This window comes from Engystomops pustulosus, chromosome 6 (genome assembly GCF_040894005.1).
Source record: "Engystomops pustulosus chromosome 6, aEngPut4.maternal, whole genome shotgun sequence".
In the NCBI taxonomy this organism is placed as follows: Eukaryota; Metazoa; Chordata; class Amphibia; order Anura; family Leptodactylidae; genus Engystomops; species Engystomops pustulosus.
Genome location: NC_092416.1, coordinates 152,958,689 through 152,984,276, shown reverse-complemented (window position 1 = coordinate 152,984,276; position 25,588 = coordinate 152,958,689). Strand labels below are relative to the sequence as shown.

Here is a 25,588-nt window from a genome sequence, read left to right as displayed (position 1 = left end):
AATTCTCATATTTGTTATCCGTGCCCTCCATCCTTCTAAATCCAGCCTGTTACATTGTCTCACCCCCTTACCTGCTCTCTCAGCAGTTCCCCCTGCCTCTGCCTGTTGTAATCTTGCTGCAGCACAGGAAGTTTCAGCACACAGTGGGAGGGGGGAGGTTCTCCTGTACAATGTAACAGTGTCACAGTGCTTGAATCTATAAGTAAGTGTCCCTGGTTTAACAATGCTTGATTTTGATGGTAGATTTCCTTTAAAGAGTAACTGTAAAGGTTTTTTTTTCTCAAATTGATAACTCTTGGGAAGTAAAAAACCTATTATCTTTGTTACCTACATTCAGCAGTTTCCTTGCTATAGCCCTCAGATTGCCTCAATGCTGCAGTAGCTGCTTCCTCTCCCTCTACTGACAAGACCCGGCTATTCATAGTGATCGGAGCCTAATGATCCAGCTCACTAAGAAGAGCCGGACTTCCCATCACTACCTGGAGTCCATAGTTTGTTTATCTGTCAGTTTCATGCTCTCTGCTCACAGAGGAGGATGTAATGTGACAGAGCTCTCTCTGTGTATGTAGCAGGGCTGGATATGTACAGAACAGTGGTAACAGATGTCTCCTGCACAGAATAGTGGGGTACAACATCTCCCCTATACCCTATCAGTCCCTTCATCCCAGTCTGTGATTCTGCAGAACTTTCTCTGTCTTTCTTTGCACCTCATGCTGCTCCCCTCTGCCACCTTGTTATCGGCAATATCAGTGCTGTGCAGAGAAGCCATTGACCTTTAGTGCTCACACAGCACAGGCTATACACTGCATGCAACTGGTTTACTTATGATTTCTACCACTTATTACATGTTCCCTCCTCCTCCATATGATGGAAGCTGCCAGGCTAGTCACCATATACATCCTGTATGTACTCTGTGCAGTGTTCAGTGGATTTACTTTTGAAAAACTTAATGGATTTAATACTATATTACTTTGAGAGAGAACACAAGGCATCATGGGATCCGTGGGCAAGCTAACTGGCCTCAGCTTGAGGGCATAGACAGACATTAGTTGGTGAGAAAGATTTTGGTCAAACACTTGCAGAACAGAAAATGCCATAACTTTGGAAAGAAAAGGACGAGCTGCACAAAGTAGGCCTCGTTCTGTTTGTTTTTAAATGGGGAATCACATATAATAATTTGATAAAATAACTATAGCTTTACAGTTATGCCTTAATGTCAAAAGATGCAATTTATCTCATATTCAATTAAATCTCTGATCTTTCTATGTTAAGAAAACCAAGGGGGATGACTTCAATCTCATATTCAAAGAGGAAAGGATTTCAATCACTGTTAGTAATACCTCCTTGACCTCTTAATATAGATAGTTTAATAAGTTATACGGAATCTTTTTTCCACAAACGTTTTTCCTCAGTACCTCCTCTTGTATGAAAATGCTTTTTCCCTATGACACTTTCCCGTGAAGGACCAGCCTGGTTTCCGTCTTTGGGTCAAACTTCTTTTTTAGAGGTTTTAAATGTTCCACTGATGAAGTTGTAGGAGGATTTTTTTTTAAGAATCACATTTTTCAACTTTTGCGCCTTTTCATAATACCCCAGAGGGGGATGTTTCACCACCATGGGTTTACTAAGGATAGAAGTTGTCAGACTAACCTGATCTGCTTTTATGAAGAGGTGAGCAGATGCCCGAACAGAGGAGCTGCTGTGGAAATTGTGTTCTTGGACTTTACAAAGGCATTTGACACTGTCCCTCATAGACGCCTGATGGGTAAAATAAGATCTACTGGTTTGGCAGGAAATGCTTGCAGTTGGATTTAAAACTGGTTTAAGGATCATATCCAGAGAGTTTGGGTGAACAATTCCTACCCAGGGTTCTGTGCTTGACCCAATATTATTACATTTGTTTATTAATGATATAGAGCAGTGATGGGGAACCTTTTAGAGGCCGAGTGCCCAGACTGGAACCAACACCCACTTATTTATTGTAAAGTGCCAACATGGTGACTTAAGCAGTAACTTATTTTTAACTTCTGTCCTGTCACAGCTTTCAAAGGTATCAATGTCTTGAAGACACCAATACACTAGAAAGAATGTAGAGAAATTAAGATTAACATACCGGTAGTAGCTTCCATCCAGGTTCCCTGAACAGGGAGAATCGGAGAGTAAGAAGCCCAATGTTAGGGTTGGGTAACACAGAAGACAGGGGATAGTGTGCCCTGAGCTTGCCCCAACCTCTGTCCCTTCCTATAGCCCCCCCCACGCTAACCCGTGGGGCGACTACTTGAAGACTCGAAATACACTGATAAGTGTGGGAAGGGAAACACAAACAGACTGACAAACATAAAACACAAAACAATGGTAAACTAGTCGGAGTCACAACGAGAGGGTACGTCAAGAGCCAAATCAGTAGGCAAAGAGTCAATGTCAGAAACTAGCAGAACTAGAGGTCACAACAATACAGATACAGATACAGATACAGAGTAAGTCAACCTAATGCAGCGAGCGAGTGAAGAAGGGATTTCAAACACTGGCACAGGTGACTAGTGAAGCTGCAATTTATGCAGCCAGAACTCCACCTCCAGAACCTGATAGGAGCTGGACAACTACTGAGAATGAACCCCTCATGGTGCAGAACAACCAGGCACCATGGAGAGGTACCACAAGTCCCAGCAGTTCCGAACACAACTCCTAGACAGCGTGAGATCGTGCCGGGGGTCGGAGAACGCTGCTGGCACCAGCAGAAGAACCAGAAGTCCCAGCATTCTCCCTAGCAAACCTGACACCCAAGCTTCAATGATAATCCAGCTCTGTCCACACCTTCTCCCCCCTCAAATAGTCCTAGGGAGCCAAGGATGTGACACTTTCTAAAAGAACTTGGCGTGGCACATCCTGGACTAACTGAAGGAAGAGATTGTGTTTGGCAAACTCTGTGTTAGGATGATGGCCTGGGTGCCCACAGAGAGGGCTCTGAGTGTCACTTCTGGCAGCCATGCCATAAGTTTGCCACCACTGATATAGAGGATGGAATTAATAACGCTGTGTCTATTTTTTCAGATGACACCAAGCCGTGTAGTGTAATACAGTCTATGGAGGATGTTCATAGGCTGCAGTATGACTTGGACAAACTAGAGATTATTTATCATAGGATTTTCTTGACTTTTTGACATAAAAATTTGCAAATAAATCGCAATGGGTCTTTTTGGTGAATTTTTGGAGTAAATAAATCATAAAGGCCTTTTCCCACCACTCAGAAATCTCAAATCTTAAACATAGAACCACTGCTAGTGCAACACCGTGTAAAGCCAGATCTATTACTTATGTGTTGCTTTGATTACTTTATTCTTCTTGCGATTATTTAAGAAAATTCCCAGAGAGATTTATTAAATGAAGCTTCACTCCATACGCAATATCTTAATGTCGCATCGAATGTAATACATTTTTAATGGGGATACATTGCAACAACTTTATGTGATTGTACAACACTTTGTAAAGTCACCTGTCACGAACTACAGTGCAAGTCGCGTGTAACATGTCCCTAACGTAGTCGTGCGATGGTAAGTTGCAGAGAAGTTACACAGATACTTGCAAGACTGGTCTGAGACGGTGGTCGGTCAGTGAATTATGGAAGGCACCAGATGCTGTGCTGGAGGTGGAACTGCAAGTATCATAGAGATATATGATACAAGGAGTCCCAGGGAGCACAATGATGCATATTGGACGGTCTGTCCACCCAGAGCACAGTCCCTGATTCACTGACCAATCACGGTCATGTGTCTCTAGCCTAAAAGTCTTTGAGAATCAGTGATCACCACATATTAGTGTTTCCTGGTCTTTTATTCATAACCAAGTGGAAGTATATAGAAGAAGCTTCACTCTTCATTCTGTTCTTGAGTGCACTTCACCACGGCCCGGGTTATATCCTTTCTTATTGAACTTGATGTTTGTCGTATGTTGCTCCATCCAAAAGACTTTTCTTTTTTTTTTTAAAGCTATTCATAGCGCACAGAAAACGAAAAGACGAAAAGAGCAGCACAGCTGCAATAAATATAGTAGGGTCCTTCGAGCAGCGGCCATGAAGCATTGACCTGCAATGTCTTACTGATCACTTGCTGATTCACTGAAGTCCATTTCCCGATGAGTGAGGTGATGTAGCAGAGCTGGGCGCACGGCTCATGACTTCCACAGGCGCTCTCTCTCCAGAGCCGTCATCGAGTCCATCTCTTCTGTCATAAACATGTAAGAACTGACCGCCTCTCTGAGACCCAGACTCACCGGACAATCTTCTTCATTTAAGTTGGTGTTGTCACTAAATAAGGCAGATCTGGGGAGTAAAAGAAAAAGCATAGGACGATGAATACAGGTCAGAATGTGTCTGTTACTAAGTTTGTGAGCCTCAACGATAGGGGTTGTCTTCCCTATACTTAAAGGGGTTGGCCACTTTTCAATAAATATCTTCTATTAGACATGTCTCTGTATGTATTTGCACCTGTGTCTTTCCCTGTTCTCACCACTCTGTCCTCTGCATATACACAAGGCTTCTGTCTATTAGACTGGAAGAGGGGAGCAGAGTGAGTCATAAGTCTCCTGATCCTTCTATTCATCAGAGCTCAGAGATGTAAAGATAGATGCATGGAGGGTCTTCACACAGTGCAAAAGTAAGTAACAAGACTTTATCACTTGATGAACATTCAAAGATTATCCACAAGACAGTAAAGGCACACGGGCAAGTCAAAGAGTGGCCAACCCCTTTACATGAGCATTTCCATGCTATAAATATTGATGAGCTTTTGATAGATCCTTTATAACATATTATTGGGTCCAAAACACAGTAGCCTCACATACAAGTAGTGCTCAGAACATTAATTATTTACTATACATATACAGGCGGTCTCCTACTTAAGAACACCTGACTTACATACGACCCCTAGTTACAAACGGACCTCTGGATTTTGGTAATTTACTGTACTTTAGTCCTAGGCTACAATAAACAGCTATAACAGTTAACAGAGGTGCCTGTAATTAAGATTTATTGTTAATCCTGGTTCTTTAATGGGAACAAGGATTATTTACAACTGATCACTGCAGCCTGGGACTAAATGAAAGCATATAGAAAGCTTCATTAGAGGTCACATTGGCCAGAGAGGGCCATCTGTAACTAGGGGTTGTGTGCAAGTCAGGTCTCCTTAGGTAGGTCTCCTTATTATAGTTATGGTATAGAAATTGGCCCCCTATTCTGCTCCGGGTCCCCTCATCCCTATATGAATATTTGTCTGTCTGTAATAATAATTTGACACATACCGTAACTAAGACTGTTATAATAGAATAAACATAAATCTTCATTGTTGGACAGAAGGATGTGGTTATTAGAGATTGGATTTTTACCTATCTAGATCTCTCCAGTTCATTGTTGGTTTCCTGACAACGACGGGCTCTGATGTCACTGGAGCAGGAGGGAAGAAACTTTGTAGCACGCACGGCTCCTTTAAGACGCAGCAAATTCCATCTGCCATTTCTATAAGAGCAAAACAACAAGAAAGTAAATAGAAAGACATAGGGATCAAGATGTGTTTTACCATCCCAGAAACCTAACATAACCATCTACCTCATCATCATGTGTATAAATAGCCAGATATGTACATTAATATCATATACAGGCGGTCCCCTACTTAAGAACACTCGACTTACATACGACCCCTAGTTACAAACGGACCTCTGGAAATTGGTAATTTCTTGTACTTTAGTCCTAGGCTACAATAATCAGCTATAACAGTTATCACAGGTGTATGTAATTAAGCTTTATTGTTATTCCTGGTTCCTATGACAACCCAACATTTTTAAAATCCAATTGGCACAGAGACCAAAAAAGTTCTGGCTGGGATTACAATGATAAAATATACAGTTCCGACTTACATACAAATTCAACTTAAGAACAAACCTACAGACCCTATCTTGTATGTAACCCGGGGACTGCCTGTATTTTGTATTAAATTAGTTATCAAACGGCATGAGAATAGAAATAAGATTTGCTTTTCTTCCCTAAGAAACAGAGCCCCTCTTATTAGATTTTAGCTCTTCACCTGGAGAGATCAGTTGCAATGCCGAATACAACCAATGTGTAAGGGAGGCGCTCTTTTTTTCAATAATTCATACAGCCCTATAATTTTCTCTTTCTTCAAACAAAACCTTACCAGAGTAATATTCCACCATATCGTGGAGCGTGGAAAAGGTGAGACGAGGAGAAATATAAAACCAGCCGTTTTCCAGCTGATGTATGCGATAATGCTTGATAGAATCTCGTGTAGTTTGGTGAGATTTCCGGACTGATAAACTGTAACACCCTGTAATAAAGGGATAGTTTGCGTAAGTAGGTGTCAGCACAATTAGGCAGATCTAAGAGGCACTTTACCAGTTATATTAGATGTAGGAACAAAATATGGAATCTAATAACAATACACATCAATTTTTAGATAGAATTACTTAGAGTCCTAGTAGTTTAAAACTTCTAATTCATGCTATTCAGAGTTCATTCATGTACTAAAATACTCACCATACTATGGGGCACATTTACTAAGGGTCCGCGGAACGCATTTCCGTGGGGTTTCCCAAGTTTTTTTGGCGCACGCGATCGGATTTTGGCGCATCGGTGCCACCTTTCACGCGACACAATTGGGGGGCGGGCCGTCGGACAATCCGACGGATTCGGACAATGTGTGGGATTTAACATCTTAAATTGTGTCGCAAGACAATGCACTCACATGCACCAGGAAGAAGAAGGTGACCTCCGAGGGGAAGCGACACATGCAGGATCTCGGACGCACGATCTTGGTGAATCGCACCAGACTTCATCTTCGTCCAACCGTCCAGATAGGGGATTGCGACAGGACCGGGTAAGTAAATGTGCCCCATTATCTTCACACTGATTTAAAGGGGTTGTCCAAAGGTTGAAAAATATGGTTTCTCTCTTCCGAAAACAGCTCCTCTCCTGACCATGGGTAGTGCGTGGTATTGCAGTTATGATCATTCACAGCTGAACTGCAATATCGGCACAAACCATAACCAGGTGAGGCGCTGTTTTTTTTTGGGAAGAAAGAAGCCATGTTTTTTAATCTCTGGATGGCCCCTTTAATCTGGGTAAACCCTGTGCCATGTCCGTTTATACCAACTTAACACCATACAACTATATTACTCCAACCATCATATCACACAATTGTGATACACACTCTACGACACCATACCAACATATCCAGCCTCTAGATTTAGTAAGATGCTTATTCCCAATACTATAGACCAATATATATATATGACTGTGGCTGAACAAACAGTGATCTGCACCTGCGTATGAACACCAGGCTATATGGTTTCCTGTTACTAAAGTCTTCAATGCATCATTTCCACAACTCACACCACATACTGTTTGGCAGGTGTGAGGACTTCCTGAGGGCACATAACAATGCTCACTAAAAAGTGTGACCCCCTTAAACAGACCCTATTGCACATATCTAATTCATAGGGGTGTCTGAGATTCAGAAATGTCTGAGAGCAGAACTGTTACAGTTGTTCATGGGAACCAATCAGAGCTCAGCTTTCACATCTTTTTATAAAATGAAAGCTGAGCTCTGATTGGTTTCCATGGGCATATCCATTATAGGAGCGTAGTTAATCTTTATATGGAGGCTACCATCACCACCAGTGTTATAATCTGAAATGCTCTGTGATTTCCAACACACCTTTATTATTTTTGTCCATTAAACTGTTTCCAATATGTAATCTATATACTAATGAGGCAGTTTGTGCACCTCTGGTGTCCTCAGCACCCGTGGTCCTGCTCTTCCCACCTAAATCACTCCTACTTCTTACAGTGTCGCCCTATGCTTCCGACAAGACAAATCACCTGCTTATCTGATGGAGAGGGGAGTGGCCCAGGCAGGAATAGCAGTGCCCCGGCTCATTAACATACGGATTAAAATGGGAAATTCTCCAAAACTCCATAATAATAGACAGAAATAATAAAATAATTTTGGAAATCATAGTGTATTTCTATGTATGCTGCCAACAGATTATAATAATTGGGGAGATTGTTGACTTTTTTTTAATATACATCCCCATCCCCTATCCACAGAGTTTCTGTCCTCTGCACTATTACATTTGTAAAGGGATAACTTATAGGACAGTGAATCATGTAAATCCTATTACTGTAGGGCAGTTCAATTTTAATTTGTGTCATGAACTCAAGAGCTGTCAAAACAGCCGAAAATAAATAAAAATATTCTACAGTGTGGATGCAGAATCTATGTGTCTCCATGGTAGCATACTATGAACAAACCCTGAAAAGTCTTATTGTGCAGTTTATTCCTCACTTTTATAGGGTATCTATTATAGCATTTCATGCTTACCCAATGAGTATATGAACTTTAGATTAAAGCCTTTAGCTAAAGATTAATGTATCAGTTTTTTTATCTTTTTTTAAAATTATTTTTAAGTGTTGTGCATTTGTTTTGTTTTTCCTGAGAGCCTTGATTATTATTCAGACTGTACCTCTTCTGGTTTCACTTTGTCGAATCAAGAAGGAACCACTTTGGTTGCCGTGCATCAGAAGTAACTGTTCTGCTTTCTCCCGGTTTGTACCTTTATGCAACCACCTGTAATATAATAAGGAACCTGAGGTTAGGAACTATCAGATCCGTAATAGGTTATATGATGCATGGTTTATTCATAAAGGCGAAGTTCTTTGTTAAACTAATACAAATATTATTTAAAATTACGCAGAGTTTGCCAAACTGGTCCCTGTCCCCATGGGGCTCACAATCAAAGCAACCGACCGGTATGTTTTGGAGTGTGGGAGGAAACCGGAGGACTCGGAGGAAACTCACACAAACACGGAGAGAACATACAAACTCTTTGCTGATGTTGACCGGGATGGGACTTGTACCCAGGACCCAAGTGCTGCAAGGCTGTAGTGCTAAGCACTGAGCCACCGTGGATTTTGACTGGGCAGTTCCTTTATGGCCTCTTAGGAAGGTACTGTAGGTATTGATAAAATCACTGTAATGCACTAGTAAATATATACAGTATATAATGCTGCTGTATAAGTCCGGGGATGAATGCTGCATAAATGCTGCACAATCTTTACTCCGAAAAATTCTGTATCATCTCACGGAATGGGTTTCCCTCCATTTAGTTTTCCAATTTTTGTGTCTATCACCTTATGTCAAAGATTTTTTTTTCTCTTTGACCTGTTTGGTTCTGAACGCATTGGGGCAGATTTACTTACCCGGTCCATTCGCGTTCCAGCGGCGCGTTCTCTGCGCTGGATTCGGGTCCGGGCGGGATTCATTAAGGTAGTTCCTCCGCCGTCCACCAGGTGGCGCTGCTGCGCTGAAAAGCATCGGAACGCGCTGGAGTTCACCGGCTCGGGCTGAGTGAAGTTAAGTGCAAGCTCCGCGACAGATTTTTTGTTTTAAATGCAGCGATTTTTCTGAATTTCCGTCGCGTGCATGCCAGCGCCGATGCGCCACAATCCGATCGCGTGCGCCAAAATCCCGGGGCAATTCAGGGAGAATCGTCGCAAATCGGAAATATTCGGGTAACACGTCGGGAAAACGCCAATCGGGCCCTTAGTAAATGACCCCCATTGTATCAATTTTCCAAAATAAATTGTTACTATGTAGATTTATGTAAATGCAATTACCTGTTATACACCTGGGCAACATAGCTTCTGGGCATGTAGCACTCTCGTCCTGTAATAACTGACTTTACTTTCCACCAATCACCATCCCTGAAACACATTATCAATCACTGGTCACCTATATTTTCCAAATCTTATCTGTATTAGCTGAAAGTTTGATGGGACAATGGTAACATACACATATATTTGTATTCTGCTCAGCTTGCAGGAAAAAACAAGCCTGTTTGAGGTCACTTACTCAGAAACAAGGCTCAGCTGCTCCCCGAGTCGGATGCTGATATCACCTTGACCACCGGCTGGAAAATTGTGCAAAGCCACAAACACACATTTGTCCACTGCTGAAAAACAGAAAGCCATGTTTATAAAAAACTATAGAAAAAGTAGTATATTGGAGCATGTAGCTCGGTAAGAAGATCTCATATAAATCATGAGAACCGGGAGAGTCAACACTAAAATAACATTTGCAGTTCCTTACTTACAAACTCAGTTCAGCTTTCTAAATATAGAGTTTTAGCCAATTTTGGGAACTAAACATCGAAGGATCTTCTGAAGTGTCTGCTAGTGGAAGGCAAAAATAAAACTCTATGGGGCACATTTACTTACCTGTCCCGTCGCGATCCCCGAGATGCATTGTCCGACGAGAAATCGGAGCTGCCGCGATTCACTAAGATCATGCGTCCAATTTCCTGCATGTGTCTCTTGCCCGCTCAGGTCCGCCGAAGTTCACCATCTTCTTCCCGGTGCATGTAAGTGCATGGCTTGCGACACAATTTTGAATGTTAAATCCCGTGCGTTGTCCGAGGGCCGCCCCCCACCAATTCTGTCTCATTAAAGTTTGCGCCAAAATCTGATCGCGTGCGCCAAAATCCCCTTCCAAATGCGGCGCACATCGGAAATCGTTGCAATAGTGCGGATTCTTAGTAAATGAGCCCCTATATGATATAGGTATTGGTGGTGAAGCCAGCAGCAGATTATAATAATATAGACAGTTTGGGCAGAAACCTGTGGCCCAAGCTTTCTAGGGGGCCCTATAGATATTTTAAAGCCTTAAAATCCTCATGCTTATGTGCCAACCCTATATACATTTATATGCAAGAACCCTTTTAGGACCTTTAAAGGTACTCCAAAAGTCCTTAAACTGCAGAACTGAAAGGGACAGTCAATTGTTATCGAAAAAAAGCTGGTACTGAATATAGCCAGTCAAGGCTTAACCTTTATAAAAACTTAGATTTGGTGAGCCCCACAATTTCCATACTAGCCAAGCACCCATGGTAGACACTACCTGGCCCTGATGGCAGCATGTAGTTCGGTGAATGCATTGTAGACAATGTATAGATTGTTAGATGACAAACAGTAGTTTTAACCTATAAAAAAAATCTGGACAACTTTACTGACAAACAGTAGTCCATGCACCATGGGATGTACAATGATCATGGGATGGGACACAGCTTGTTGAGTAGGAGGTGTTCCACTTTATTGGTACCTACCAAAAATTGGTACCAGGCACCACAACTTTAAGGCCATTCATGTGCGAAAATTCGGGGACTACCCAATCTTTCTCAACATTAATTTCTTGATGTTCCTTCTGCCATAAAAAAGAGTAACTGTAAAGGGTTTTTTTTCACAAATCAATAGCTCTTAGGATGTAAAACAACTTTGCCTATGTTACCTATATCCTGTAGTTTCTTTGCTATCCCCGTTAGATTACCTCAAAGCTGCAATGGCTGCCTTTTCTCCATGTGCTGATGAGCCCTGGAGTCCATAGAATTGTTTATTTGATGTTTATCAGTCAGTTTGTTGGATCTGTGAATGTAGATGTCTCCTGCACAAAATAGTGAGATACAAGATCTCCCCTGTTCCCTATCAGTCCCTCCATCCCAGTCTGTGTTTCTACAGAACTTTCTCTGTTTGTCTCTGCTCTTCTCACTGCTCCCCTTCCTCACCTTGTTATTTCTAGTATCAGCTTTGTGCAAATAAGCTAATAACCCTTTGTGCTCACATTGCACAGGGTATAGACTTCATGTAGTAATAATTTCTACCAGTTTTTCATTGATCCCTTCTCCTTCATGTGATGGGAGCTGCCAGGCTGGTCACCATTTACATCCTGTACTGTGCAGTGTTCAGTGGATTTACTTGTGGGAAACTAAATAAATGTAATGCTAAATTACTTATTTACTCATAAATACTTATGGGATCTGTGGGAAATCTAACTGGCCTCAACCTGATTGCATAGACAGAAAGACATTTGTCTCTGCCCACTTCATCTCTGGTGAGAAAGATTTTTGTCAAAAACTTTAACTTTAAAAAGAAAAGGGTGAGCATCACAAAGTAGGCATCGTTCTGTTTGTTTCCAAAGGGGGAATCCCGTACGGCGTAGTGCGCCCATTGCCAGCTATAGGGTGGGGCTTATATATGCCGTATATACGTCGGCCATATATATGTCCCCCATACATCTGTGTGAATTCAGCCTAAGGCTGAGACCTTTTTATGGCAACATGGAAATTTAAAGGGTATTGGTGATCAGTATAACAAATCCTGGATTACCCCATGGATTCCAGCATCGGCAAACTGGAAACAATTGGATGAAGCAAAATACTAAAATTAAAAATACTAAAAATAAAGTAGTGTGAACATGCTGATGACTAGGAGAACTTCAATAAGTTGATATTTATTAGCAAGGACTCCTTTGGTCCAAGTTGCTGCTGTATTCATAGATTATACATAAGGCAGGATCTTGTCTTCTTCTATAAGATTTATAAAGTCTAAAAAGACAAGATCTGATTCTGCCACCAGGAAACCTCATATAGCTCCATATAGAACATCTCTCAAAATAGCCCGAAACAATGTTGTCTTTAAAGCTGCTTATCTTGTCTTACACATATTTGCAAATGTCAAGACATAGCCATATTAAAAGGTAAATGAAACAACAATAAAAATAGTTTTCATTTAGACTTTCCTATCGTTGTGTCTACAGCTCCTACGCTGATCCCCATAGCAGCAGACTTCTATTTCCAGGGTTAATCTCATCTAGTTATCTAAGTGGATATAACAATTGTTGCCTTGTTCTTGGTTATTTGCATATTTCATTACACTATGAGCGATGGAAAATATGAATACTGAGCACAGATCAGCCTGGCACTTGGCACAGCCCACACACGTAGGGCGCCTAGAAGTGGCACACACTCAGTAATGTATATTCTACAGTTTTGGAGAAAATTCTAACAATTAATTTCACACTTTGCACTTAGAACTGTCAGACAATAAAAATAAAGAGTATGTTAATGGGTACGCTCGGTGTATGTGTCAGATGCTTATACGCTGAGCATATACCAAAAATGACATGTGGACCCAGCCTTACAGTATAGTAATCCCAAAATCAAATATTAGAACAAAATTGCTGAAAAACTGTGACATTTTTAGGATCCGTATGTCTGATACTTACCAGCAGAGCTGATTTGATTGACAGACATAGCGTTTTCTATCGTGGCATATCCCCTTTTGCTGGGCAAGCTTCCCATTCCTCTGTGGATTTAGTAGTGAACTTCTTTCAGTAGTAAATACCTGTCCGAGGTAAGAGGAAAATGAGTGAGAAGTTTAAAATTATTTGTTAATTGTGATGTACAATGACATAAACATAAATACAACATCAATGAAATAACGTATGCATCATATCAATATTCTCAAATCTCCCGCAAGAAAAAAAATGTTGTGGGGCGAGAATCAAAACTCACATTAGATTTTTCTGTTTGCAGAAGTATGCCCCCTTATTACAGACCATGCCCAATGTTATGGATGTCATACGACGCATCATCATGCATAGGAAAAGGAAAGAAAAGGTGGCTACCGCTAAGGATCCAGGGGCTTGTGCAGCTCCTTGTACTTTTATCAACAATATTTACAGGGAGGTCTTAAAGGAAACCTACCACTTGAAGTGGCAGGTTTCAGATGGAAATACTGAGCACCAGCTCAGGGTGAGCTGGTGCCGGAGCTTATTTTTGTTAGTGTTTTAAACCGCTGTATTGCGGTTTAAAACACTTTTTAAGCTTTATAGCTGGCGCAGGGAGGTACGTGCTCGGCGCTTACCATGCGCGCGGCTCTCATTCACTTCCTATGTAGCCGTGCGCACGGTCAGCGCTGAGCGCGTAGCTCCCTGCGCCAGCTATACAGTTTAAAAAGTGTTTTAAACCGCAATACCGCGGTTTAAAACACTAACAAAAATAAGCTCCGGCACCAGCTCACCCTGAGCTGGTGCTCAGTATTTCCATCTGAAACCTGCCACTTCAAGTGGTAGGTTTCCTTTAAAGGGGTTGGACAATGGTGTTCAAGACAAGTCATTGGCTTGAAGCATTACAGTAGGCTAATCTATAGTGCTATAGAAATCCTCAAGATGCAGCTGTAATATAATTATCATCTGATAATAAATACATATCCACAAACCAACTGGGCTCTGGTGTATCTGCAGGTGTTGGCCCCAGTAGAAGACAAAAATTTAATAAAATATTTTATGTTTTATATACTGTATAGTAGTCAGTATACATAGTACAGTTCATGTGTGTTTTTCATATACTGTATTGATGTTGCAGGTTAAATCTGTAATTTCTTTGGGCCACAATAAAAATAGTCAAGTTGCATCTCTATGTAAAGTCACTAACAAGACATGATACTATACTAAACTATACAAAACAATTACTACACACTTTATAGTGGGATAGTATAAGATTTCACGTAGTACATACATAGGACCTAACTCTCACAATTTCTGTTACTGATCAAAGACCGTGAACTTTTTGGAAACCGCTGTTAGATTTCCAGCTCGATAACATTATGCAGACAGAAGTGAAAGAACATAATCATCACTTAAACATCGCTGATACATGAATGTCTATCTGTCCTGCATGGTGGAATATTATTCATGCAATGTTCCAGGTGTACGATTCCACATTACCGATAATACATTGCACTAATAATAATTCCTTTATTTATATAGCACACACAGATTACGTAGCGCTGCACAGAGCTTGCCACATCAGTTCCTGTCCCCAATGAGGCTCACAATCTAATCAACCTACCAGTATGTTTTGGAGTGTGGGAGGAAACCAGAGGACCCGGAGGAAACCCACACAAACACGGAGAGAACATACAAACTCTTTGCAGATGTTGACCCTGGGACTTGAACCCAAGTCCCCAGTGCTGCAAGGCTGTAATGCTAATCACTGAGCCACTGTGCTGCCCTCTTCATGTGAGATGGGAGAACCAGGCGATAAGCTGAAAATATATACAGAAAAGCTAAACCTGTCACAAGATCAGAGAAATGACTGCAGAACTGAAAAAAAGGAATCCTTAAGATGCACATCACAATACAGAGGGCCATGTAGAGAGGTCTGCAATAGCGTTGAATACCTGATAATATTATGAACCAATCCCAGCTAATTCAGCTTGCCCTGGACAAATTTTACCCACCAAGTAGGCGGAGTTTGTGCAAGCTCTACCCTAAAGTAGCTGGGGTATAAACTGCCCAATTTACTAACTGAAATGTTGGTAGTTATGACACAGGTAGATAGAACGTTGCCTATACAGTTGACATGGCTATATATATGGCCTGCTGAACCCAATGATCTTGGTGTTATTGGCCAACCATCCAATGTACATGGATGTGCTTTTATTGCCCCAGGTTGTAGATCAGGTGATCTACACATACCTACACATTAAAATGATGTGTATAAATGAGAGGGTTATCAAGGATTATTTTATATTAATACAGCCCCCACACCTCAAATTATATGAAAATCTTAGCTCTGCTACATCCGTATATTGTAGGGTTTAAAGAACAGTTGTAACATCAGTTAAAATTCTTAGAACTTAGATATAAATAGATTTTGCCTCCCACCAGTGGTTAATGTTGAACACCATAGGAAAAAAACTAAGTGGCTTTATTCATGGGTCAGACTGATATACCGTATGTATGTACACTGTCAACACGTATGCAAGGATTTATTTTATATTTTATGTAGTTGCAGGATTTTAGTCATGAAGTATCAAATGCAAACAATTTGTATTCACTTTTTTCTCTTTTTTATGATCTTTTTTTATGATCTCCATACTTTTTTATTCATTCCCAGTTTAGTGACCTTTTTACTTCAATGATTTTACAATTGTACCACAATTTTTTGCTTGTGGAAACTAAACTAAAAACAAAATTTGCATACATGAATAGCGCAGATGATAATAGTAAACTTTGTAATATACTTTATTAAATAAATTAATTTGTCCTCCTTTTTCGTCCACCTTTGTTCCTTATTTAAGCAGTTCGCGTATATCAGCTTTCTGTCCTGTATCCACTGAGAAATTAAGAAGCCTGATCAAGTGTTTTACAGAGCTAAATCATAGGAGGAAATTTTCTATAGGTATGGAAAGAGTTAATTTTTAGCCCCCTTATTTGTCTGAAGTTGAGAGACCTCAGAAGTCTTTCAGATCCATTGCTCACTACATGAAAAAGAAGCAGAAATAAGGCACAGAGAAACTGCTTTACTTAAAGGGAACCTGTCATCACAACATTTTTCAGTGATGACAGGTTCCAAAAGGGCAATATAAATCTTGTTTTGGTTAGTCTTTAAATCGTTTAACTTCTCTACAATCTTTTAGTTTATATTACCGGGTTCCCTGCCAGAATCCTGTTCTGAGTCCTGGGAGGCACTTCAAATCCAAATGGCCATATGCAAGGGGAGAGAGGAGGAGAGGATTTGGTTTGAACAGGAGTGAGGAGAGACGCTATAGGGAGGAGGAATGCGATTGAGGAGATGACCATTCAGATTTGAAGTGCCACCCCAGGGCTCAGAGCAGAATTCTGGCAGGGAGCCAGGTTATATAAATGATAGGATTGTAAATATGATTTGAGGACTAACCAAAACATGATTTATATTGAGCATGACATGCCCTTGTCATCACTGAAAAATGCTGTGTATTGAAATATATAACAAAGTTTAGTATTATCACCTGCTGTATTCACGTTTGAAAGAAAAAACATGTGGATGATGTTTATAGGTTTTCCCCCTACCTGTGCAACAGGTCATAGCAAAAGACAAAAACTCTCCCATAGACCACAATGAACAAATCCAGACTTATGTGATTATGGGTAACGTAGCTGCTGTATAGCATACCTCTATATGCTCTTAAGAGCAGCTAAGGCAAAATGGCTGCCCAAAAACAACTACAAAAGAAATAATGAAAAGATTTCTTCTGAAATAAAAACAGATTTGAAAAACTACAAGGGGGAGATTATTCAGAAGTGTCTTAGAATTGAACCAGTTGCTCACTCAGAGCTCAGTGTCCATTTTCCCACATTTATAAAATGAAAGCTGAGCTCTGATTGGCTTCCATGGGCAACTAGAACAGTTTTACCTCAGAGACTTCTGAAAAATTAACGTGACTATTTGTAATAAGTAAAAAACTTTTTAGGGAATACATTTTCTTAACATCACCATAATCTACCAATTACTAGGATATTTCTTTGCCTGTCCCATATGTTGACTTGTAGTACATAAAGCACAATGGATCCCCCATACATCCCTATACATTTTACATGTATTTTCCAGCACATATCTCTAATAAATTTTTCATCCTTTCAGGATTTTGTCAGTATAACAGAAGGGGAAACATGAGTCCCATTGAGTTTGCTGAGAAATACACGATGACTACTACTACTATTATTACTGCTCAAGGGGATTCCTAGCAGACAATTAAAATAAATCTTTCATAGAGCGACGCTGACTAAGAAGGGTTTCACACAGATATCTCTCAGGCAAGACGAGGAGATTCATATTTAGACAGAAATAACTCAAGGAGGCAGTGCACACGTTATAGATTTGTCATCATGTTGTGTGTGGATGTATAGAGTTCCTTCTATGTTATACAAAGCAATAATATTGTTTCTAATTCCATGAGAATTACACTTTGGGGGTTTTCCCACAAACCAAGTTAGGCCCTATCCACCGGATAGGGCCTAACTTGCTGATCGGTGGGGGTCCGATGGGGTCCCAGATACCTCAGTCGGAACCCTTGTTGCTCCCGGAGACTAATGGAGCAGACGCCCGCACATGACAGTTCTGTTCCATTCATTTCTATGGAGCTGACGGAGGTCGGAGGTCAGCAATTTCCATAAGCTCCATTGAGATGCATGGAGCAGAACGGTCATGACTGGCACTCTGCTCCATTTGTTTTGTCAATTGAAACCTATCAAGCGTTTGGTCGCTATGTTGTGATACTATCTTCAAATTGTTGAATGAGACATCAGAGCTGCGGTACATAGAGGGCTGTAACTACAGCTCACGCTGCCTTAGGCACTGATATGATAATGATATTGATATATTTTGACAATGTTAAAGGAACATTCCAGTCATAGCGAATCCACTGAAGAATGAAGGGCCTGGAGAGAGGAACATGACTCATTTTCATTGTATTCCTAGAACCTTGCTAGAACCTAGAGTCCTGCTCCTCCCTCCCGACCCTGCACAGGGTATAACTTAATGAATCAGATGTGACTGGAGTGTTCCTTTAATGAAGGAAAAAGTATAAACATAGACTACGACCCACTGCCCCCTCTACCTCAGAAAAATTACCACTTGTGGTCCCAGTCCTCTATGTCGTGACCCCTCTATGACTCCACTGCCATACATTAAGACACCCCTGAACCCTCTAATTGACCATTAACCTCTTTGGCCACACTTCTATAAAGTACTACTCCTTTTTGTATCTATTATAACACCCCTCTGATCTTACCCCATTCCGAAAAACATTTTAAGCCACCTCAGTTTGAAGGAAAAATAAATAAATGGTACCAAAAATTCTGTTTTGAGGAAGCCCCTCCTTAACTAGACGTCCTAGGCAATGTGCCTAATGTGACATATGGCCCTTGGTACCTACATCCATACATCTAGTGCAGGTGCTTCCTTACTTGAACAAGGTAGACAACAATGACAAAACCTCCACAGTCCAAAATACTATATACATCCCCCAGCGTCTACACAGACATTAAAATGAAAATCTATTACACCCTGTAGATTATTCTGACCACAGAAGCAAAAAATAAGCACCCGTCTAAAGATGATCTAATTGTATTATTAAAGGGGTTTCCCACGAACTAAAGTTAGGCCCTATTCACAGTAAAGGGCCTAACTTGCTGATGAGTGAGGCGTCTCAGTGCTGAGAACCCCACATATCGCGAAATCGAGGGGTCTGCGGTGCTCGTCAATTTCCATCAGCTCCATAGAGATTAATAAAGCAGAAAGGTCATGCAGGGCAGTCTTCTACATTAGTCTGACGGAGCAGCGAGGGGTCCAACCCCTCGTTTACGCGATCTGTGGGGGTCTTAGCACTGCAAGTTAGGCCCTATCCACAAGATAGTTCGTGGGAAAACGCCTTTAATGTTTACCTTTTGACATTTAAAATGTGACCCTATATTTTGGGGACCACATTTTGATTCCTGTAGAGTCAATGTATAGTAAGGCCTCATACACACAACCATATAATAGGATTGTGTACCAACCAACGGCTAAAATCACAAAAAGACATTAACTGCCATCTGTGCAGCTCGGGCAGTTTTTTTCTACTGTCATCTGCTGTGTGAGTGGCACTTAAATGGAAACAATCAACAAAAAATTAATTGGGCCACATTTATTAAAGTGTCAGCGCCAGTTTTCTGTCTGACTTTGCACTGGACAGAACATACAAACTTGCACATGCATTTATAAAGTTTTGTGTAGCCGGCGGCTCTGTGTCCGACAAGATGGAAAAAATGTGCTCCTTAAGAGGCTGTTACTGCTTAGTTGGAGTTTGCGCCACATTTATTAGTGACGAGTGCCGCAATTCTGCTACATGAACAAAGTGCACCCAAATAAAATGGTGCCCACTTCCCAAGCAGTGCAGGGGGAACCAGATTCATGAAGACCGTGTGAAGCTAAAAACAATTTATTCTAAAATTAACAAAAGAGTAAGCTCTCTCATGCCGGTGCTGCTGATGTGGTAAATCCGGCCTGGCACCCAGAATCTGCAGCCTCCCCCACTCAAGTCATACAACCTCTGTTATCAGGAAAACCACAAGATAGTAGGCCATGAGCGGCTTATCAGCCCTAGGCCTGAGTTACAGGGGGAGCTCTATGACATCAGCAACACTGATAGAGATAGATAGATAGATAGATAGATAGATAGATAGATAGATAGATAGATAGATAGATAGATAGATAGATAGATATTAGATAGATAGAAAGATAGATAGATAAGAGACAGATAGATAGATAGATAGATAGATAGATATTAGATAGATAGATAGATAGATAGATAGATATTAGATAGATAGATAGATAGATAGGTATATATTAGATAGATAGATAGATAGATAGATAGATAGATAGATAGATAGATATGAGCTACATAGATAGATAGATAGATATACAATAGGAAGTTAGAAAATAATGATAAATTTTATATAGCGCTGTACAGATCATGGGGGATGTAAACATACAAGAGAAGACATTACAGAGTAATAACATGGTCTGACGAATGAGGTGGAAAGGACACATGAGGTATTGGCGCTAGTACAATGGTCCAGCATTTCATTATAAATGATAAAACAATGAATGAATGCTGCAGGTTACATATTAGGAAGATACTTTTTTATTTAGGTGTTAGAGCAACCTCAGGCTTCAGGGCTAGAAGGCTGGTCCGGCCCTACCATTCAAGCAGCAACAAAATCAGCGATAAAGCACGGTTCCAAATCCAAGATACGTTAAGTTTATTCTACTAAAAGTTTTACAGCGCAATGTTTCACGCTCTCTATTAAAGAGTTTTTGGCAATAGATAAAATGTATGTGTCTGCATGGACAGATAGATAGATAGATAGATAGATAGATAGATAGACAGATAGATAATTGTAAGATATTTAAACAGATACATACATAGATAGATATATAATTGTAAGATAGACAGACAGATAGATAGTCAGATAGATAGATAGATAGATAATTGTAAGATAGATAGATAGATAATTGTAAGATACATTGATAGATACATTCCAGCAAAAGGAACTATCCGAAGAATTAGGGTGAAAGAAGCAGTGATTATTGATTCCATGATGTGACGTTTGGATGTTGCCACCTTTTTAAAGCATCTTTTACAGGAGGCAACAACAACGAAACATCACATCGTGGCATAGATAATCACCACTTATTTCACCTAAAATCTTAGAAGTGTTATCTAGATACATGAAGAACCCAATACATCTGTCTGTATCAAGACCAACTTCATATTATTTCATATAAATACACCTAATTAGCCCTAATTCTACTTCCGTAAATGGCTGCACAAAAAAAAAACTGAATAGTATATGAGAGAATCTGTAGCAGTTCTGAATGCGGCATATTCTCTTGTTTACTACATTTCTGTAAATTTCTGTCTTATGTAAAACCACAGATTGACAAACTCTACTCAATGTTATTTGGCATAAACCAAAACAGAATATAGTACAGTGAATTTTTCTTCTGCCAAAATGTAAAAAATTTACATTTATTTTTTTTTTACAAATATGAATACAACATGATTTGTTTTAGATAGCTCCAACATATGCAGCTATACTCAACACAATTAGGGAAATATAACAAGTCCCATGTGTATGATAAAAAAGTTGCTAAATAAGAATATGCAGCGTTTTACATTCACTTATAGAAACATTATGCAACCCTTGGCATTGCTAGGCTTCTTTTTCTAAAAAAATTGGCGGCGAGCTCATATATACGATAATGTGACTCTTTAAGCAAATGTATGAAACATTGTGCGATACATTAGGCTCAAATTAAAAACACACATTAAACATTGTCCTAATGATAAGTTTCCTTTATTTTTTTTGTTAATACAGTACTGAATATATAAAGGGAGAATTGCACTGTATTCACATTTCAGGGACATTGGTACCTTTTTCTTTTGGAATTAGGGAAGATTTCATAATGCTTCATAATAAACTATAACTATGAATATGTCAATGGACTCATTTTATGGGAAAACTCCCTATAAAATTAAACAAAACCCCCAGAACACAATTCTGGGTTTCAATTTAAAATCTACCTTCACGTCATCTGTAAGGTTTCATACATAAAGACCCTTCTACATGGTAACAATTATACAGACAGAACCAGTACATTATCGTCTATGCACCTGGTATAATAATCCATCTCACCTACTGGGGCTACATAATACATACAGATGTTGTTCCAAGACATATTATATACTCTACAGTTTGTTAGAAAGATACCATTTTTAGGAATTTGCACACGTGCTGCTGGCAGATGTTCTGTATGTACTTACTGATACCACACATGACCTACAGAAGCATAAAACAACAGTAAAAAGTACAATGCTAAAAAGGATATAAATCCTACAGATACTATGTACTAAGTATATACTGTAAACAGGCGTTTAAGGGGAAATAAATCATGATGCTGTAGAGATAAAGGAACTTCAAGACTAGTTACTTACAATAGAAAATGGGTAGAAAAACCACAAAACAGTAAAATGGCAAATAATAGTTGAATAAGTTGTAATTATCAGAATAGAAGTGACATTACATTAGAGAAACCTAAGCTTCATAGTTCGTAAAATTCTGTTCCAACATTTGATAATCTTCAATATGCCACATTTTTTAAAATTCTATAAAATCCAGCTTAATTGGGGGTCTTATTACCTATGTATGATGCCTTTGTATGATCCATATCATGGTGAATTGTGCCCAAACCCATCAAACCAGACAACTGTCTATCCTATATAGTGGTGACATGACTTTCCCCTGGGAAAAGAAGTGATGCAAATGTCGGATTTGGCCATGCTCAGTTCTTAGTGCTTACAACCAAAATATTCTGTTCACAGCTTATTTTGCTTACGACCTTTGAGAACCAAACCGGTTGCATGAGGACTATCTATTGGGTAGAAGACCTCTTATTCATGTGACCAGTTTTTGTATCCTGCAGATTTTACGTTTTTTGTTACTTCTTCTGCTGTATATATTTGTACATATTTGTAGTAGACAGGTCTATGGGAAAAAAACATGAAAATCGTGTCTTAAAAACGTGGCCCAATACCCCCAAATAACTCACTGAATGGAGAAAAATCTGAGACATTTTTAGATAAGCATTTATACGGTAGATTTGTGCAAATTTTTGCAAAATTGTTATAAAAATTATATGATAAGAGACAAAGCCTTTTCATGCATTTTTGTGGGGTATGGAATCAATGACTCTCAGAGCGAAATTGGGATATTAAATGTCAACAAAGGCAAGCCCAGTTTTCTCATCAATGAGAGAAAAAAAATTGGAAGAGAAGTCGCCCAAATGTGGGTGTCCTTCAATAAATGACCGACATATTGTTACCTAAAAATGGTGAAGAACATATAGAAACACAATTGTTCTTGTAGAGTTTTTTTACTATGTGTGAAACCATTTCGGGACTACATACACACCAACATTTTCAGGTGGTTTCTTCAGCCTAACATTTAAGCCGCCTGCCCGCGCCACAAATGATAGAGCAGATCCCAGTGTGCGGCCTGAACAGTCTTTTCTATTTCCATTGGCGTATGACTGATGTTGTTTGGTGTGCGGAAATGGTTTTAGACAAAGTGGGGCCCTGGGCAAAACTAAAAGTGGGGCCCCAAAATAAACAATTTTATGACCAGTCACAGCCAGTAAGAGGCTCCCTTTAGTCCTGCACAATAATAACACTTTGTAGTTACACACAGTAGTATGGTAAGAAAATGTGTAGTATAAGACTGTAGGAGAATGTTATAGGGCAGTGATGGCGAACCTTTTAGGGACCGAGTGCCAAAACTACAAGCAAAAGCCACATGTTTTTCACAACGGACCAAATGCCAATTTAAAGTAACAGGTTTCAAACGTATTGGTGCCCTGAGGACACCAATACAGGAGAAAGAAGGAGAAACTCGTATTATTATTGTAGTTTCCCTCTAAAGTCCCCTTAACAGGATGAATCGCAGGTCCAGAGAAGGGGCTACAATGATAATCAAGCTCAGTCCACACCTCCTTGATTCAGGTCTTGAGTCCTGAATGGAGACCTTTGTGATGGCCTGGGTGCCCAAGGAGAGGGCTCCGAGTGCCACCTCTGGCACCCGTGCCATAGGTTCGCCACCACTGTTATAGGGCATAGACAGATGATAGGGAGATTGATTATAGAAGATAAGTATGAAAGATGATAGATTTATAGATAAATGACAGAATTATAGGTGCATATAAATAGATAGAGATATAGATGTTAAATAGATATGAGAGATAGATACAGTAGAAAAGAGATAGATAAGATAGGAGAAAGATAGGATTGAACAAAACTATAGATAGATAGACATAACGCTATATAGATAAATGGTTATATAGACAGATATATAGACAGGAAATAGACAAATTATAGGAGATCGATAACTAGATAGATAGATGATAGATACATAGACAGGAGATAGATGATAAGTATCTTCATCCGGACATTCACCCAAGGGGTATTAGAGGAGCAATACATCCTCTGCCCTCATAAGTCCACACACATGGAGCCCCTTTAGGACAGGGGGCCTTGGACAAATGCTCTGTTTGCCGCTCCCTAATGCCGGCCCTGCAGGTGGGCTTAGACATATTGTACATGTTTGCAGTGGGATGTCCGCTGTGCATATTCTGTTATAGAAAAGGCTCTGCCTTATTCGAGCCTTCAAGATTTTACATACCCAAATATTGCTATATGGAGGGGTGCATTATCCATGAGGTAAGTTGAGCCTCCTTCCTCAGGCAGCACCACCTGTAGCAAGATGGGGGGGGGCTTAAGGGTACAATCACCTGCAGTTAAGCAGGACCTGACACCTAAAATTAGTGTCACATGATGGCAATGTGGAAATTGTACGGAGAACCGACTTACTAAAAAACATAACCTAATACATTACTTTTAAACGGGGTGGAGGGGCACCGTTCCATAGCTCGCCACAGCCTAAGGCAGCCGAAAGTTTAGATTCATCCCTCTTCACAAATAATCCCATATATTCAACTAGAACTAGATATATAAAAAATCCAGGAAACTGAGGACAGATATCGCAGAGCTGAATCTGGTGTATAGTCACATGTAACAGTGAATCCTACATAAAACATCAGAATCTCTGCAACTTCTGAGGCATTCAGCTCATAGTAATAAAGTGTACAACTCACGTTATTATCATGTTTTCATCCCCTGAGTGTGAGTCCTGGGTCCACGCCAGTCAGAGTCAATGAGGGAGGAAGTTTCCAGTCTGACAGCGAGGTTATTACTGAGCAGCGTCTAGTGTCACAGCAGCATCTCATGGGGGACGTGTCTTCTAGTGACATTACAAGCTACGTCCCCGCAGGTTTGTCACCTCGCTGATATTACTCCTAGAACTATTAGGGGAGACACCTGGGTGTGGAAATTGTAGGAGTGTCTGAAAACTACGGTACAAGTCGCCGTATTTGTGTCATGGATTGTATTGTAGTATCACTAGGTACATAACGTAGGTCATGGAAAGTACTTGTTGTTTTCGTGTCTCTATAATACAAAGGACACATTGAAAACACATTTCTCAATCACACGTCATTCACGCCCAGACCACAAGCCTCTACATAATGGAGGACGCACTACCTGAAGACCCCCTCTACATTTATACAAAAGATGTGGTCAACGTGTGAGTATATACTTACCCTACAGCCAGGGGTCAATCTAAACTTTCTGAAGCTATAGAAAGGCGCCCCTTCTGCCCCATCTTGTAATAATAATTAATAATAATTCCTTTATTTATATAGAGCACACAGATTACGCAGCGCTGCACAGAGTTTGCCAAATCAGTCCCTGTCCCCAATGGGGCTCACA

The 25,588-nt window shown here is 40.1% G+C and overlaps 1 protein-coding gene across 5 annotated transcripts; it reads right to left on the bottom strand.

Moving 5' to 3' along the window:
* Window positions 1-3,408: 3,408 nt before the first annotated feature.
* On the bottom strand, window positions 3,409-25,084 carry SLA2 (Src like adaptor 2). Of its 5 annotated transcripts, none has more exons than XM_072111827.1 (8): window positions 24,916-25,084; window positions 13,125-13,243; window positions 9,921-10,020; window positions 9,686-9,772; window positions 8,533-8,636; window positions 6,186-6,335; window positions 5,380-5,509; window positions 3,409-4,318 (listed from the first exon to the last, which is right to left on the bottom strand). In XM_072111827.1, exons 2-8 carry the CDS (start codon window positions 13,198-13,200, stop codon window positions 4,168-4,170), a joined length of 798 nt encoding a protein of 265 aa, XP_071967928.1. In that variant the 5' UTR covers window positions 13,201-13,243; window positions 24,916-25,084; the 3' UTR covers window positions 3,409-4,167. The 5 variants fall into 5 exon arrangements, with proteins under 5 accessions (XP_071967928.1, XP_071967930.1, XP_071967927.1 ...); XM_072111829.1 differs by lacking the exon at window positions 24,916-25,084 and adding an exon at window positions 19,224-19,243; XM_072111826.1 differs by lacking the exon at window positions 24,916-25,084 and adding an exon at window positions 19,110-19,217.
* Between the last annotated feature and the right edge of the window lie 504 nt (window positions 25,085-25,588).